This window comes from Lichenostomus cassidix, chromosome 5 (assembly GCF_008360975.1).
Source record: "Lichenostomus cassidix isolate B80296 chromosome 5, HeHo_3.0, whole genome shotgun sequence".
NCBI lineage: Eukaryota > Metazoa > Chordata > Aves > Passeriformes > Meliphagidae > Lichenostomus > Lichenostomus cassidix.
Window position 1 is genome coordinate 21,216,621 of NC_139486.1, and position 18,372 is coordinate 21,234,992.

General features: G+C 38.8%; 1 protein-coding gene across 14 annotated transcripts in view; it reads right to left on the reverse strand.

Annotated features, from left to right (window-relative positions):
• The window catches only part of NRXN3 (neurexin 3), a 982,570-nt gene that overhangs the window by 874,359 nt on the left and 89,839 nt on the right, over nucleotides 1-18,372 (reverse strand). For all 14 annotated transcript variants that reach the window (XR_014852509.1, XR_014852510.1, XM_085061643.1 and 11 more), the window contains exon 4: nucleotides 13,744-13,773. Coding sequence is in view for 12 of the 14 variants with exons in the window: in XM_085061643.1 (XP_084917769.1) it covers nucleotides 13,744-13,773 (30 nt within the window). In the remaining 2 variants the exon portion in view is untranslated. The remainder of the gene's footprint in view (nucleotides 1-13,743; nucleotides 13,774-18,372) is intronic.

The following is an 18,372-nucleotide window of genomic DNA, read 5'->3' on the forward strand; positions in this document are numbered from 1 at the left end:
TTCTGGGAAGAACTCAATGCTAATCATAGACTTGCATAAAAAGAGACAAAGAACCAGATAAAACAGACTAAAGGAAATCACAAGGCCTGATTTAACCAGGCACATACATATCCATTCCAGACACCCTGCTGAACTAGCCTCTTTCACAACAGATGAAAGGTCTGCTAATGGGCCTGGAGGAGAAGGCCATGAAAAGCCATGTCAGTAAATAAAGGCTTTAGTCTTCTCATTGCATTGTGGAATGAGATGTCACAAAAATCAACTACCAAAATAAGCTCCCAATAGTAACACTTAGCTGCCTAATATTCAGAAAATAAACAATCTGTGGGGATATTTCCCCATCTTACTCGGTCCAAAAGACCAGTGTTCACATTCTTCTTCCACTACTTTACTGGGACACTCTCCCACATAAGAGTATTTATGTTTCTACTGCTCTTCCTTCTGTTACCCTTCCCTCTTTTCGCTGATGATGCTCTGCATCCATTCTTCTTCCTCTTCACTGTAAAAACATTTTCACTCCTTGACTATTTAAGTGCCTAAGTTCTTTTCCCCTTGTCCTTAAAATTCATGCCTTCAAAGAGAAACCCACATCGTCTCTTGTGCTCAATGTACTTTCCCAACAAAATCCTTACAGCACACTCAGGGCACCTTTGCATTATGATAGGATATTTCCTTCCATGGAATTTTTTTACAGAGAATATGTGTTGTTTCCCTTTATAAAATATGATTGCTATTTCTGTGGTCATGTACATGTTTATCAATAGATAAATACAGTTTTAATCTTCTTAGAGTATTGCTTTAGCAAGTGGAATCTAATTGGGAGAGTCCTTGGTATAGCAAGCAACTTATTTGGTGGTTTATAAAATAGATTGCACTGGTGCTTACAGAAACAGGAATGGACAAGAGAACTCTGGCATTTATTGCCTGTTCTCCTCCAGCTCTCTCCATCTCTCTGTGCTTCTGCTCATTCAACTGTAAAACAAGGAAAACAAATAATTAACCTTCTTGCTGGACGGATGTGAAGCTGAATGATAATGCTTTGTACTCGCTGTGTACTGTTTTCAGGACACACTCTAAGTGCCAATGCAGTAGCTCCTGTGCAGTGGTGAAGGGCTTTTGTCTCCACTTCACACAAAGGCCCCAACAATTCGCAGGGAAAGTCAGCTGCAGAGCCAAGAACACACCTCTCACTTCTAAGGCCTCTTCAGTAAGCACGATGCTGTGCAGGAATGTACTCCAAGTATTTATAAGACACTTACCAGTTCAGGAGGTTGGTCAGTTGCCAACATGCTACATGTGCACTGCTGATGACAAACAATCAGCACACCAAAAAAAAGAGAATTTTCCACAAGATTCACAGACAGATATGGCTGGAAATAGCACAAGGGAGGAAAAGCAATCACTCAAAAGAGTGGAGGTCATAATTCAGTATCTCTTAAAATGAACTACTGAGAAACGGCCAACTGGAAATCCCAACAAATAGAGTTGTAACGAGCTCAAGGCCAGAAAGAAGGGAATCAGTGTCTATCCATTGAGCTCATCAATATGGAAACTTGTAAAGAGGTTTCAAGCTCCAAAATCAGTCAGATGGGAGAAGAGTCAAAGACAAAGTGATTTCTGAAATAAATTTATTTTCAGTTATTTCTGGAAGACAAAAAGGAGGGACGTTGGTACATTGGAAAGCTGACAAAAATCATTATTCTCTATAAATTGCTTTGACATTGTATAGGCAGTGACCTTCACAGCACTACCAGTTTAATGGCATTTACTTCAGCAGTAGCTGATTTCACTATTAAACAGGGATGCATAGCACAGGATTACACAACTAAATCACTCTTGTAAATATTTAATATCATTGCCTTTCTTTTTTTTTTTTTGCCTTTTAACAAATCACTATCAAAGGCAGAGCACACAGTAGAAAACACATTTATTTATTCTATCCTGGAAAAAGCTTAGTGCTCATGCATTTTATCTATCTAGTTCTCCAAATGACTTTGACACTTGAAAGCCCTTGTGATCAAAACAGTCTGAAGGAAGGCAATTTTGCAACCATTTAAGAACTGATTTCATGCACTGATCAACATTTACCAAACTTGCCTGATGGAATAGCACAAAGTTTAACCCAGCAGATTGATAACAAACACCTGAAGGAGAAAATTAGTAAGAAAACTGCACTGGTTTAAATAAAAGTACCTTAGAAGACAAAAAGAAAGAAAATCAGATATTATCTCTCCACTCTTCTCTTCCCTGACACCAAAAATAATTTAAAAAATCAGCATTTGGGAAATCAAAGAGAACTCTCATACTTCTGCCTGATAATACAATAAGTGCATCCACCACATAGTACTTTCATTCTATTATGGACATACAGTGCAGCATAGCAGGAAATAAAGTGTCCATAGATTTCTCTTAATATACATCTGTTTTAAAGATGGAGTCAATAGAGAGAATAAATAAAATACAAGAATGCAGCAGAGAAAAATTACTAATGTCTCCTTAGTATCATATCTTACTATAAAATTGACTGATAAATTGAAATGGTGAGCCTCAACTCAAGTACTTGAAGTATAGCAAGTCATTTCTAAAGAAAGCCTTACAATCTGAACATTCTGATTTTTCCAAATTTAGGCAAAGATTTTGTTCCACAATCTGGCATAAATGGTCGGATACATTATGGCAAAAATTATATTCTGTTCAAACTGCAGATGATCAATGCCATAAAGCTTTCTTTACAACAGTATTTCATGAGGCAAGTAGCAAGTTATGTTTCTTTTCAGCAATTTACCAACAGGAGAAAGGCAAATCAATGGATATTTAGGAACTGAACAAATTCTGGGGAAAAATAATTTGGTAAACTGAAGGATAAAAAACACATGTAGAATGCAGCTTGCACACATGCCTACAGACTTCTCTGAGACTGTCTGCAGAGTAAGACTATCCAAAATAAATATGAAAATGGTCAGATAAATGTATTATTTGGATGATGGAGTCAGCCAGTCCTGCAAGGCACTAGTGCCTGAAACGTGTGTGTCCTTCGTCAGAGCTGGGAAATGCAAATGCACAGCGATTTTAGGGCTGCCCTGGGTTTTAAAAAAGCTTGCAACGTTTGTAATGCAGAGCTAAGCGAGAGCCTGTAATCCCTGTGCTGCGATGCAGCAATGTGCTCTCCCCTCACAGGACAAGCCAACAGCTATGCAAGATCCTTTTATCAACATTCACAGGGTTGGAAAATAACTGTTCACAGTTTGATTCCCAACATTATAGAGTGAACCAAGAATTGCTCAGAGAACTGGCAGCTGAATACACATGTAAAAGACAAAGGTTCTTCAGTGATATTTATTCTAGCCAAGTTTTAATATTTCAAGGCTTATAGCAACTAACTCTTTACATAATCAAATGCAATTATCTGATCCCAGCTGGTGATCAGAACATTCATCATCAACCTGGTCATTATTAATATACCAGCAATTAGGGGAATAAAGGTGTGTGCTTCATAATGCTGGCTTAATGCAATTCACTGCACCTAGTAATACCCCAGCTCCCTTTAAAATACAATTATTTTAACACATTATACATTTTTGTTACCACTATTAACAATGAACAATCACAAAGACATATTATTTTAGAGAAAATACTGAATTTTTTTTAAGTCTTCAGTAAAAAGAATTTGGTCAATTAGAAGGAATCATGTTTTGCTTTAGAAATAATCTGACCCATAAGCAGTTTCCTAATCAAACTGTGATTTGAAAGAAAAGCTTGGTTAAAATGCATGCAATTGACAGAATCAAATCGTAAACACTTACCTACAAATATTACATACCATCTTCTTGCTCTACTGTAGGAGAGGAGGTGATTTCTCAGGCACCACTGTGTGGTACTGCCTGGCAAATGCTACTGACTTTTTAATGGTGACAACTGTGTACACAAATCCTAAAAGTACCAGTTCTGTTTAAAGCCTTTCCCCACAAAGCAGTGCTGGTAAAGAACTATTTCTACTAAATGCTTTGCAGTGTTTAAAAAGAGAACTAAGGCCATAATTTAGTGAGAATGATCCAGAATATCTCAGGTTAGTATTGGAACAGTTTCAGAGTCAGATTCTTCCCCGCACTATTTCTTTTACATCAGTGCATCTCCTCTGCCTCAGTATCAGGTGTACCACAACAAAATGCTTTCAGAGCAGTGAAAATATGGCCCTTAATACCATTGCATCAAACCTCTCAGTATAAAAAACACATCTAATACAAGACAAATATCTCACAGAAAATCCTTCTAAAACAGAATTGTGAGACTTTATCCCTGCAGGTACACAACACATTTCCAGTTGCAAAACACCACTAATTTCTATGGGCTTCTCCAGCTGCTTATTAGAAACACAGTAGACTCAGCACAGCACCTTGCAGGGTAGGTTGTCAGGAACAAAAATTTCAAAACAAAAACCTTTAAGAACAAATGAATATGCCACAAACTATGAGTGCTGCATTCACACCTGATTCCTTGCTCTCTGCAGTGGTATTTTCTATTATCTTCCCTTATTTATTTCATAGCCTATCAGTACTGATTTCTACTCAAAACTATCAAGGCTCTTGAAACAAATGTGGAAATGAAAACCAGCATGAGAAGGAGCTCTAGCTCCATGAAACAGGTGAATATGGCCAAATAAATGAAAGGTGCTGTGTATCACAGGAAAATATGCTTTGCCAAAATCAGAATTAAAACCTGGAATATTGATGCGGGGGAAATCACAAACCATTAGACATGACTTAATAACTGACACACATATGTGTCAGTATGTATCATAATACGCAGTTATGATACTGATAACATTATATCAGACAATTTGAGGAAGCATGACCTTCTTCACAGTAATAGTTTTACAACCATTTGCATGGTGTGTTATTCCCTGATCTCTAGTCAAAATATTTACCAGCTGGTAAAGCACAGCAAATAAGGCTGCTGTTTGTAAGCTCTTATTCTTAATGTATAAGATCCAGCTTACACAGCACATATTTTCTAAACACCATAACATTATCTCTCTAGTCCACAGAAGGCCACAAGGAGCCTTAAAAGAGGAAACTCCCCTCTTTTACAGGGTTTCCTATTTTTGCAGGACTATCTGATGTGTGTGACAGGGTCTATTTCAGTTCCTGAATGGCATTATCATCATTTTGCTGCATTACCATAAAGCCCAGGAAATAAGCTATTACCCACCACACTCCCCCCAAACGTTATCACAGACAATCATGTGCTCACAAAACAGCATTAACTGTGAGAATTAGAGTCCATTTAAACTGCAGCTGTTCCTTCATTCCTAAATAGGTTCTTAGATCAAAACTTCTCCCTGACTGGTCTCATTACTGAATGTCCATTTCAACTGGAACAAGAAAAAAATCACTTTAAAAAAATATATATATTTTTTACAGATAACGCTTTACAGAGCGTTTTACAGATAATGCTCCTCCCCTGCAACATGACAACTAGGTAAGTAACATTAAAATGAAGAATTAAAAAAAATAATATTGTGGATGTTTTAGCTTTCAAATTTGTGAGTTGAAATTTTGCCTTCAAATCATCTCTGGCAAAAGAAATGAACCCACAATTTTGACTTTCTATTTCTAGTTTATCTTATTTTCAGAATCTCAAGCTTCAATTTTTTAATGGAAAGACATTCTATTTATTTTAATGATAATACTAATTCTGCATTTAATTCTGTTAAAGGCAAAAGTGCAATTCTAGCTTTAATATACATGCTGGTGTTCTTTTCAGCTCTAAACCCATGCCCTAGAAGGGCCCAAACCCCCACAACCCTATAGTGCTATTATCAAAAAAGCCCACTGCTTATTATGGTCTATTTCCTGCTCTGTTTCTTTGTCTCTTTGTTACCATCCACTGGAAGGGCCTCGATCTGCAGAGAAAAAAACACTTTCAAATCTAAACTGAAAAACCTAAATGCCAGGAAAATGCACAATGTCTCTTTAAGAGTCAACAGTAAATTAACTTGCCCATAACAGTGCAATAATTAGCAGTTAGTAGCTTATTAAAAGGATGGCAAAGGCCAAGCTGCCATCTGGGATCTCCAGTTTCTTGTGATTGTTATTATGTCAAGATGTGCAACTTGCATTAGCTTTCATGTCACTGTGCTTGCCCTTACTTCACATGTAAATTTTAATGAAAGATACAGCACTTTAAAAATCAGACGTCCATCAAAAGTGCTATTAGCCTGCCTTTTACAAAGCACGTGGCCTGTTTTGCTACCTTGGCATCTCTACACACCGCTGAATGCCTCAAATGAAGAAAACAGAGGGAGGGGGGAAAAAGGCTTTCAATGATATCAATTAAATACTGTCTTTCGGCAGAGTGAAACCTGAGCCTCATTGAAAACAGTAGACTACAATACAGCCTAAGACAACAATATTTTAGCTCTGGTTTACACAAAACACAACCACAATGCCTTTAACTCTCCCAGGAATCATCCTTCTTAATAAAAATGAAAGCCAACGAAGAACCAGCTGTTTATTCACACATCAGAAAGACACAGTTTTAAAATAAGACAGGAAAAAAAATGTAAGGAATAATTAATTACCTATAAACTATAAAAATACTTAACACACTATTAAATATCTTATGCTTTCCACAATATTTGTAAACACATATCCTCATAAGCACAAACAAAAATAATTTATCAGAACTGCCCCATTTAATGCCTCATTTATTTGTGTTCATAAATATATTACAAAGAAGTATAAAAACAAGAACAAGACATCTATTCCTTTGCATTAACTGATATTGAACATTTAAGGGACTTGATTCCACAAAGTTTAGAAAATATCAGCACCACTGGAATATAAAGAACTAGGATGAATGCCTTGCAGAAACACCCCCCAATACCTTACTTTTGAAATTCATCAACTATCAATCACCTCTAATTAGCCTTCAACAAATTACATTAAAATATTTCTTTTTTCCCCTAAATAAAATATGAAACCAGCAGCAAAAACTCACAAACAGATTTATTCCAGAAGAATAACATCTTCCTTCAAGGGGCTTTGAATCTATCAAAAATGTTTTGCATATTCAGAATCTGATAATCATAGAAAATGATTAAAATTATGGTTATTTTATGGTTAAAAATTGTTTATTTTAAATAGTCATTAAGAGTAAAGTAAAAACTGAAGGTCACCATCCTTATAATAATGCAGGATTTTTTTCTCACCAAAGGAAATCAAACCCACTGCCACTCATGTTTTAGAGTCCTTTCCTTAATATTTTTAATTATAGGAACCAAAATCATACAATATTCACATTTAAAACCCAAATATTAAGATACTTTACAGGGCAAAGCAGAACTTAAAACCCACTGCCAAGGCTGGCAAGACAAATGTAGTGTTGTTTTTCCCCTTGCATAATTAGACATTTAGAGAGCACAAATGCTTTAATTTGTTACTGATGTTTCACTTCAACATTTGCATAAACTCTTGGCCATTCAGCTGGACTTACTCACTTACAACCATAGAACCATTTAGATTGGAAAAGACATTTAAGGTCTTCGAGTCCAACCCCCAGCACTGCCAAGTCCACCACTAAACTGTGTCCATAAGCACCACATCCACACATCTTTTAAACATCTCCAGGACTGGCGAGTCAACCCCTTCCCTGGGCAGCCTGTTCCCATGTTTGACAACTCTTTCTGGGAAGAAATTTTTCCTAATATCCAATCTAAATCCACCCCTGGTGCACCCTGAGGACATTTCCCCTCATTCTGTCTCTGGTTATCGGGATGAAGAGGCTGACCCTCACCTGGCTACAGCCTCCTTTCAGGCAGTTGTAGAGAGCAATGAGGTCTCCCCTGAGCCTCCTTTTCTCCAGGCTAAACACCCCCAGCACCCTCAGCTGCTCCAGACTTGTTCTCCAGACCCTGCACCAGCTCCATTGCCCTTCTCTGGACTCGCTTCAGCATCTCAATGTCCTTCTTGTACTGGGGGGCCAGAACTGAACACAGCACTCAAGGTGCAGCCTCACCAAGTACAGGGGGACAATCACTGCCCTGGTCCTGCTGGCCACACTATTTGTGAAGCAAGCCAATACTAATCCTAATGGTATTACTGGTGAAAAAGAACCTGAAAATATTTTCCAGATCAGTAAGGTCCAGTCAGTTCCTTCTGTTCAAACCCACAAATGCGGTTTCATTTTTCCTGTGTCATTACCTTCAAGTCAATATTATTGAACATTTCAAAGAAATAAGAACCTTATTCTCTGAGAGCAATGCTAAACCTTGCAAGACTTAAAAGACCTACTTGGGCTAAGAGCAGTTAGGACCAAGGGATATAATCTGATTTTGCAATGCTGATTATTACACAGGGAAACTGGCAGTAGCCTTTGGTCCACACAACATGTATTTAAAAAGATCCCACTCTTTATTTTCTCTCTGACAATTAAGAAATTGTCATACTGAAAATGAGTGTACAGCTGTGTAGTTCACACAGCGCACAACGAGTGATGGAAGGAAGGAGCCACATGTCTTGGAGAAGAGCCAGCGGTCTGCAGAACGCTTGGGTGCTACAAGGTGTCCTGTGCACCCCCAGACACCAGCCTCTCTGGTCATTCTCTGTGTCACAGAGGGCATTTAGGACTTTTCAGTTCTTTGCATTCTTGGCCCATGGGATTCAATGTGAATTTCGCTACTGCCTTCAAGAAGACAAAGGACTTCATTCACTAAAAATAGCAGATTCCCACCAGGAATGCAGTCAATTTTCATAGGGGACATGAGCCTCAGTAGCAGTCAGATCCAAACCAAGATTGATGGTAAAACAAAACCCGTATGGTGGAAGGTAGCAAAATGGCAAATAATCATTGCCTTAATAAAGACTTTCAAGAGAACAAATTATATGGAAGAAGGTGATTACACATTAACTCCAGTAGAAAATTTGGGCTGGATATTTATAATTTCCTTTGGTATCATTTACTTGTGGGGAAGTGTTGGGGAAGTGTTACGGAAGTAAACTTAATGTAATTGTTCCTTAACTGCCTCTCTAGAAGAGAAGTCATTCAGCAATTCTTACCAAACTAAACAACAGTCCTCCCTACTCATCACACATTTACCTCACCTCCAGGACCAGCTCCATACACCAAATAAAACCACAAAGCATTTACCTGAAAATTCAGTTCAGGCTAAAATGCAAGCAATATCCAGGTGCTTGTCTGTATCTCAACTACTCCAGCTATTACCCCAGAATGCCTACACTTCATCTTCAACTTTCCCGGAACTTATAACAAAAAAAATTCACATCTCCTGAACATTTAAAAAAGGATAGATGCAGAAAAAGCCTATTTACTGCAGTGCAAATAGCTAATCAAACACTTGTTACAAATGATGAATGCAAGGTCACAGACTGCTATATGTTGTGAAGAAGTTTTATGAAATAAATACATCATATCCAAAATTAAATCAAATACATTATATCCTTTGGCTACTTACGTGACATGAGACAGAGTTGCTGCCAGTTTTTACTAAAAACTACAAGAATGCCAAAAATATATGAACCTTCCATGCGAGCACTAAAGGCATCTGGTACCACTTTCTCTGTGAGCTGGAGGCCATGTGTGGGTTCAAAATTACAGTTTGAGCCCTCTGAAAGCAATGCCATTTTTCACACAGTGATGGTTCTCTGACTAAGTCACTTGCTATAACTAGAGCTACAAACTACACATAGCTGGGAAATAAAACGATATTTTCACTCAATGACACAATAAATTAAATTTCAGTACATATTAATTAATTGTGGACTATATGTTATAATCCTCATGCCTTCCAGCTCAGTTAGGAGATTTGCCTTGGAAAAGACTTTCAGCTTAGTCCTACACAGGCTGGCCTGAAGAATAAATGCCACCCAAGAAAAGAACATGAAATAACATCACACAAGACTTGCCCTGATCTACACTGACCCTTAAAGCACACTAAGCCATACATCAGCTAACTGAATTATTGGCAGCTGTGTTGAGGCACAGTAACATTTTATATGGTGTGCTTAGAGCTTCAGGTGCTCATATCTTTTACAGTATATATATAAGTGTTTATTATGTTCTGATGTTCATCTCTTGCTAAGAAGATAGCTCTGAGTACAGCTTAGGTATTACCCTCCACCACACAAGTCTGGATAGAATAGAAAAACCATGAAATCAATTATTGGAATATTTTTCCAACCTCAGAACAAATAATACCGATTACATAATGTACTCCATTACAGAGAGTTCAACAATAAAAAATTGTTAGAAGAAGGTTGGGCATCAGAAAAAGGAATCATACAAATTAAGCTGTTCATATGCCATTGTGCTCCTCAGAATTTGAGTATTACAGGAGTAGTAATTATTGAGCAGAGACTGCTTGTGCCTCAGAGGGAAGTTATTACAAACAAATCCTCTGAGCTCACATCCCTCCCAAATTCATAGTAGCACAACCAGTCATTTCATTCCCCAATGTCTTATTGGCATGGGCACAAGCAAGATCCTCCAAGATGTTTGAATCATGCTAATTAATAGATCAGATTCTTCAGCAGTGTATTCATTGAAATTGAGTAAGCCTCAGCACAACAAAACCTTTTAATCTTTCTCACTGGAAAGTAGGATCCAGAAAAAGATTTTTCTCAAACCATGTTTATAATTTATCAATCCATCTTCACCCTTCCTTCCAGTCCAACTGAAGACCCATAGCAGGTTTGCAGCATTTTGCCTTTTGACAGTTTTGATTAGGGATGGATGAATGTCCTCTGCATGCCTAAAACAGGAGTGAGCAGGTGAAGAGCAAGTTGGAGCCCCAGAGCAGCCTTGCATGCCCTGTGCTGTACTGGGCTGCAAAGCAAATGGACCTCTCTTTTAGCAATGCTGATTTTTTGCATCTCAGCTTTTTGCAACTCAATTTCTCTTTGAAAAACACCTTAACACTAACAGAGAGGATGGGAAGCAGAGCAGGGGGAAGAAACAATAGCTAAAAAAGTCTCCATTGTTGAAGGGTATTGGACAAGCCCAGGTTCTGCTGCCCCCAACACCAGTAGCAAAATTACCAGCAGTGGCATCAGTCTAGTGCAAGTGTCAGCAGTCTCAGCTCACTGGCCTTTGACTCTATCTTGGACTGAACTGAAAAACCCTTTGCACCCCAGTGTCACCAACTACAGATGGCCTGACACTGCTCAGCCCATATTCAGTGTGAACAGGGAGAAAATAACATCCTTTAGGAAGGCCTCAAAGCATTAATCTTAATAAATATTTCCTCCATAATTTAATACAAAAAATTGTTAGGAGAGTTTTAAAAATAAAAGCATTAAGCTCCAATATAAAAAACATTCATAAAAATACAATTTGTCCATCAACAAACATTTTACATGCAATGAAGTCTTAGCAAGAATATGATCTCTACCTTTACTTCTACCTAAAGACAGGAAGGTGTGCGTCCAGTTAAGAGGAGGAACAAGGGATGTGTCCACCATGGAGGAGGCAGAAGAGAGAAGAAGGAGGAAGCACAAAAAAATAGAAAAATATGTCATTGGCCATACTTAGAAAAACAAGGAAATGAGCGTATTTATGTAGCAGCCAAACTCAACAAAACAAAATGTCTAGGGAAGAATGAGAGACACACCACAACTAAAGCACAAAGCAAAGCTTAAACCACAGACAGTACAATCAGCAGCTGCCTGGTTAAGCTTTAATTTGATTTTCTACTGAGCAATGCAAACTGCTCATGCAATACCACGCCAGTGATATGCCTCAATCCACGTCAAATTCAAAACAGCACGGAAAACAACAGAATAGGACAGAAAAAAAATAAATCTCACGGTAATATATTTGCTAAACACATTTCACCTACCAGAGCTAATGTATTTGTATATAATGTTGACATTGCATATTTACTCACACATATACATTTACATATTTTATATCCATCATATTTTTATAGAGAGTAAATATTTATCAAAAGGCAGTATCTGTGAGTTTGTTGGCAAGAAATGAGAAGCCACTGTTCCCTGATGTGTCATAGATAAACAAGGGTGGCTAAAGTTGCCAGAAGCCAATAGTTTTCACATTTTTTTGCCAGACAAGGGAGTATAGAAAGTGCTGATGACTGGCCTGAATAGGTCATGCAAGTCTTCATGAGCCAGCTGGGTTGTAACTTGTAATTTAAATGGCCAAGTGCAACTGTTTACATAATCCAGTGCTAAAACACAGACTACTACAAAGGAATGTTCAGTGTTATTGAGGATGAAAGTGGCCATCAACTGTTCTGATCACTTCCAACATGCCTTCCTCTGTCAACAACTTGCCATACCCAACTGCATCCTGAGCAACCAGGACATGCTGAAGGGACCTGTCTGCTGGATGCTCCTTCAACAAGCACGACCTCTGAGCCATGAGCCCAGTTGAACAGTAAGTGGGAACAGACAAGGAGCTCAATGCTTTCCAGAGTTTAGTCAGATGCACCATGTGCCAAACATCATGGTCTTGACACACACCTATGAAGTGCCCAATTTTCCTACCTTTCCTACAACAGAGGGATGTTAAGCAGTACAGAAACTGATAAGTAAGCCCCTACTTCACTTCTGATTGTTACCTAACCTTTCATGACCTCAGGGCAGATGTCCATCTTAAAAAACATAATAAAAACTGATTATGTCTAAAGCCTCTCTTCATTTCACTGAGATACATAGAAATTATGTCTCTTTACTCAAGCACCTAATTAGTCTTTAACCTTCACAGGCACTATGTACTATCTTACTAACTCTTTGGACTGTCTATCCTCAGATGCATGCTTACTTAATGCCAAAAAGACTTCTGTGTACATGTAGTCTAGGAAAGCCTCACCAGGCTTTAGAGTCAAAACTTACATTTTCTTCCCACAAACACTTGGTCTGGTCTTCCTGGTGGACCACTTGCACACACCTTGCATTAAGTCTGAAATTGTTTCACTCCTGTATTCACAAGACTAGAAGGCATCAGGAGTGCTGCTAACTCCTGTGCAAACTCCTGTGCACCCATCAGTAAGGCACTGTCAGCGGAAAAAGGAACCACAGCTCTCCTCACTTTAGCTGCTCTCACCACCTTCTTACTCCACACTCCACAGTGCAAAATGGGACTACCCCATCATGTCACAGCCAATAGATCTGTGACTCAGTGGAGGCTGAGATATTAAAAAAGTGATCTCTGATCTAGGCCTAAATCCCATTTGTAGTTCAGTATGGGGTTAGCCCTGTTGTTCTTCTCAACCATTTTGTTCTGGGTATATTTGAGTATTTTAAATTGCAGACACAGGACTTATAGGCCATTATATGCAAATTTCCTCAGGATTCATAATGAGTTAGGATCATGCCACAAGGGCTATTAACATACTTTTTGTAATAATTGTATTCTTAAAATAAAGATCAACATTGAGGTCTACATTTAGCAGGCAGAAGTGGGAGTCATTACAGCTGGCACAAGAAGAAAGAAATGGCACGATAAAATAGCTGATGGGCTGCATGGAAGGGGAATGCATACCTTTTTACTATCCATGGAATCATTTCATGCTCCCTCCTGGGCATGTGAGTCCCAGGCTGACAAGCAGCCTTGACTCATGGGACACAGAGGCAAAAATGCAAATGGCTTGACTGGCACTCAGTAAGCTTAGCTGCTTTTGTTATGCAAAGCAAAGCCCAGAAAAGCAGCAGGGTTAAACTCTTCCGTGATCAGTGACTGAAACAAAGAGAAAGTAGAAGAACTTACCTTGTTCACTCATCATCAGGTGTGAGAGGCCTGAGAGAGAGAGAGAGAGGGAGAGAGAGAGGAAGTAAGAAAAAAAGAACAAAACTGAAAAAGAAGCAGTATAATCACTGCACACTGGTCACAGTCCAATACCTGTCAGGATTGGAGCTCTCATACTTGAACTAGACCAAGTATGGTTGTAGCACACAGGGCACAATCATTTGCAGGTGCTGCTTCCCACGCTGACAAGGAGAGCCTCTGTCACTGGTAGAAAAACCCTGCTGGTCATTGCAGAACTATGTCTGAGTTTCAGCATATCCCCCGGGGGTTGACTCCAGAGGTACTGCACACCAGCATAGCTAAATGGGCTACGAAAGCCAGGGACTGCAATGAGAGTCTGCAGTGAGCTATTGTTCCTCTGGAGAGATACAGAAATAACTTCTCCTCAGCTAAAGACTTTAAATTCAAGACTGCAGTGGTCAGAAAAAGGGAGGCCGTGATGACACCACATCTGCTTCAGATGAAATCTCTGGTCTAAATGCATGCACACAAAGCTATCATTTTTTGACATGTGGCTTCATCATGTGTTTTTAGGAGTCTATCAACACTGCTCACACTTACTAATTAGACACCAGTACACCAGACTGGTGTTGAAGAACTAAAAAATTACCTGTAACCTATTTAAATACACCTCCATACCCTTTCTGGGAAGAACTGCAGATTCAGTTTCCCAGGACAGTGTGTTACTTTATGGCTCTATAGCTAAAACTACTCTTCAGTTTCATAACTGAAGGTAATCCAGAAAGCAGCACAGTTCCCCTCAGCAGAGACAGTCATTGTCAGCTCTGTAGATGAGGGTGTAGAATTTACTTGGGCTGTTGCACTCTCTAATAATTCTTTCGGGCACAAACCTTGTATGTTTCAATTAAAATCTATTTCTAGGCCCAATTTTCAAATATGTTTACTCTACTGTATTTATACAAATATTGTTTAGATACTTCTGTATATATATTCATGCCCAAGCCATTAAGCATGAAGTGACCCATTAGTCAATTTTGTGACACAAGATACCACAGAACTAACATAACAAAAATCAAGTCCTACACATGCAAGACATAAGGGACCCCTTTCATACTTGGTTCCTTGACCAACTTCCCTTAGCTTGATTCCTTCTCATATCTCCTACCTCTCATAGCATTTATTGTGGCAGGGGCTTTGATACATGCACGCACACACCATGCACACACCATATTTTAAGTCAGTTTTTTAATCACACAGGGCTGTGACTTTTTAATTTCATGGAGGCTGAGAGGTCAAATGAATTTATTAGAATGAGAATTTTCAACATGCAGCATGCTGAGTTTGAATTTGTTTATTCATTTCTCTTTTATAGTTTTCCTTTGCGTTGGCTGGAGAAATCTAAAATCCAGATCATCCTAAGAATATGTTCACCCACAGAGAACTCCAAGCCAGATAAGGGGATTAATAATTGTACAGTCTAAGGAATGCAAATACCTTAATGTTCTTGAAGATTATTGGGGATTTAGAAAAATAATCAGAAACATAACATAGGTTTAGATTTTTTTAGGTCTTTTAGCTATAAATAAACACAGCAGATTTGATACCATAGGACACTTCTGGTTTAAATTACAAGATACAATTCAGTGAATCATTTTGCTCTGCTAGGAAAGTGGGTTGAATTTGTGTCTCTATTTATGGTCACTGACCCCTGTTCTTGATAGGAAAATCTTAGGTCTGATCACAAGGACAATTGAAAGTCACTGTAAAAGGCAGGAAGACAAAAGTGTAATTGCTAGGACCTACAATGCACAGAATCCCTTTATCAATGGGAAAAAAAAAGTGAATAGGCGAGAAGGGGCCAGTATGACATGGAGCAGAAGCTGCCTGAACAGGGAGGGGACATCAGATCCAAAGCAGAGATGGAGATCCTGAGCCCTTGTATACTGTGGGAAAGGAGAGACCTGCCTAAGAAGTCCAGCACCAACCAGTGCAGCTACTGGGGATGGCAGGGGTTTGTCCACTTGGACACGAATAAAGAGAAACCTCCAGAGAAGGCTGAAAGCAGAGGCTACACTAAACACCCTAAATCACACTGTAAGAAGATCCATTTTTTTCTCTACCAGCCACAGAGGAGCTATAAAAATCTCAAAATGTCACGAATGTCAACACCCCTTTTTGTCCTTACCTCCAGAAGGCCAATGACATGGCCCCTATCTGTCAGGCACATCAGCCAGATGCATCCCCACAAGCCCTTTGCCCGCAGCTGAGGAGTGAGCACACCCCAAATAAATGCAATATCGTGGCCCCCAGTTTGGCCTTGGCTCAAATGCCTGCAAAAGAAAGCATCCCTAAGAAATATTCTGGCACTTCTGCCTCTCCAAAGATTTGAAATACAAAAGCAGCTGTGGTACCGGTGTTGTATACACCTTTTAATCTTCTAGTCCCAACTGGACAATGAAAGCAGGGAGATTAATGAAATAATGTGCTTCCTCTCAATGCTACTTCTTTTTTTTTTTTTTAAATAGGAAGAAAAAGGAGGGTGGACTTGGAGACAGAGCAAAAAACCAGTATTATATCATAAGCTGTCCATCAACAGAGACCCTTATTTTAACTAAGAAGACACCAACAGAATTCCAGATTCCATTGTTAGACAAAATAGTAATACAAATAATGACATTAAATAAAATATCAGCTTTTCTCATCTGAAAATATTTCTGCCTTGCAATTTAAAGCAGGAGTGAAAATGAGTGTATTTATCTCCACCAAAATGTCATTAACAACCAAAACCTTCAACCATTGAGATATAAAATCTATGACATTTGCAGCATGTGTAACAAAAGCCTCAAATTAGTCAGAGTAAAATCTACATGGAAAACATGAACTGACATACTTGTCTCACCTTTACATCAGTTTCAAGACATGATAAGATACTAAAAGAATTTTCAAATCATAAAAGTCAAAGCCACCTCAAGGTGGAATGGGATAACACTTGCTATTGGACTGTAAGAAGCTAATATGGTATCCAACAAACCAATGCAAGAGCTGTACAAATTGTTCAGGCCTGCAAACTCAATCAGATTTTTCCAGATCACTGGGGACATCCATCACCATGCTATTTGGGCATCAGTCATAAAGACCAGCAAATCTTTTAGCAGGCTCAGGATACAAATGAACTCGTTAGGCCCCAAAGCACATTATTCACATATTCTACCATTTTTGTGCCAATTGCCATCCCAGTTCAGAAGAATCTTATAAGAAAGTCTGATTTTCCACCTAAATCCAGGTGAAAGACACCTGCCTTTTAATCTTAGATTTGTTCAACAAGAAACCCCGATTAATGCCTCAGCTATAAGGAAACTCAGCCAGTGTAGAATTCAGAAATGGTTGACTAAAACCTGCATGAGCTCTAATGGCCAAGGGGTTGCATGCTTTTTCTAAAGCAATCTAGTCATCCTTAGAATAATTTACTAGCTGGACACAACTGCTGCCCAACAAAAATGGTGTGAAGTAAGCGGTCTGGAAAATATTTAGGAAAACCTCAAAATAAATGGTTTATGTGCTTGAAAAGAAATTTTATGTCAAAGTCAAGAATCTGGTGACTTTCTATTCCTGAACTTCAACATGAGAGACAGTAAGGACAAGCGCACAGCTTCAGAAGAAAACTTTCAACGGGTTTTTCAGATAATGATAAACATCTGCTTCTGCTCAGCCTCTGGAGACCCAGCTTCTTTAAACATTCAGTAGTAATGTGAAGAGAAAGCAGCCTGTTTCTTCAGAACATCAGTTTGTTATTAAAATAATATGTCCATTGCTGAGGGCAAACAGACACAAACTCTGCTTTCTGGCCATGATTTATGCCTGCCACAGCTGACTTTTCCTATTTGGCTCTGCGAGGCTTTTTTAATATTTCTTTAACCTACCACCCAATCAGTACTATTTTCTTAAAATTTAAAATTAATCTCCCTTGATCTCAAAGAAACATTTCAAAGAACTACTTTTAAAAAAAAATGTAAGCCATCTGCTTTCTGGATCAAAATAGTAAAATTAAGTGGCTCTAATTGTATAAAGTACCAAGGGCTAACACTGGATTATTATGAAGCCAGAAGGACGTTTTTAAAAGTAGCTTCAGAGTACAATGCTATGAAAGAGCAATGTAGTTAAACAGCAGTCCTCATCTTTAAGGGTTTGCTAGGGGCAATTTTCAGTGTGGAGGAGAAAATATGGGAAACCTTGGAAACAGTTTGAATCCTGCTCCCTCCCACCCCATTTTAGTACTTAGCACTTAAAATGAAAAATAAAGCTACAAAACATAAGAAGGTGGAGATAGCACAAAACACAGCTGAGAGTGACAAGTGATTGCAGTAACAAAGGAAGATGGACTCCTTCATCTAGTTAATTATAGCTTGTCCCGTGCTACTGGGCCCATGATCTGGGGGTGAGCACGTGTGTGTGGGTGTGCAGGCCCTGCTGAATTGCTCTGTTACGGCAGGCAGCCTAACTATTTCCCTTTTAATGATGCTACCAAATGATTAGCCCAAAAGCTCTTAATGAATGGGAAAAGAGACTGCCAGGCAGCAGCAGCAACCCAGATCTCCCCTAAGGCAACTTTGCCCAGAGAGGATCTTCTTT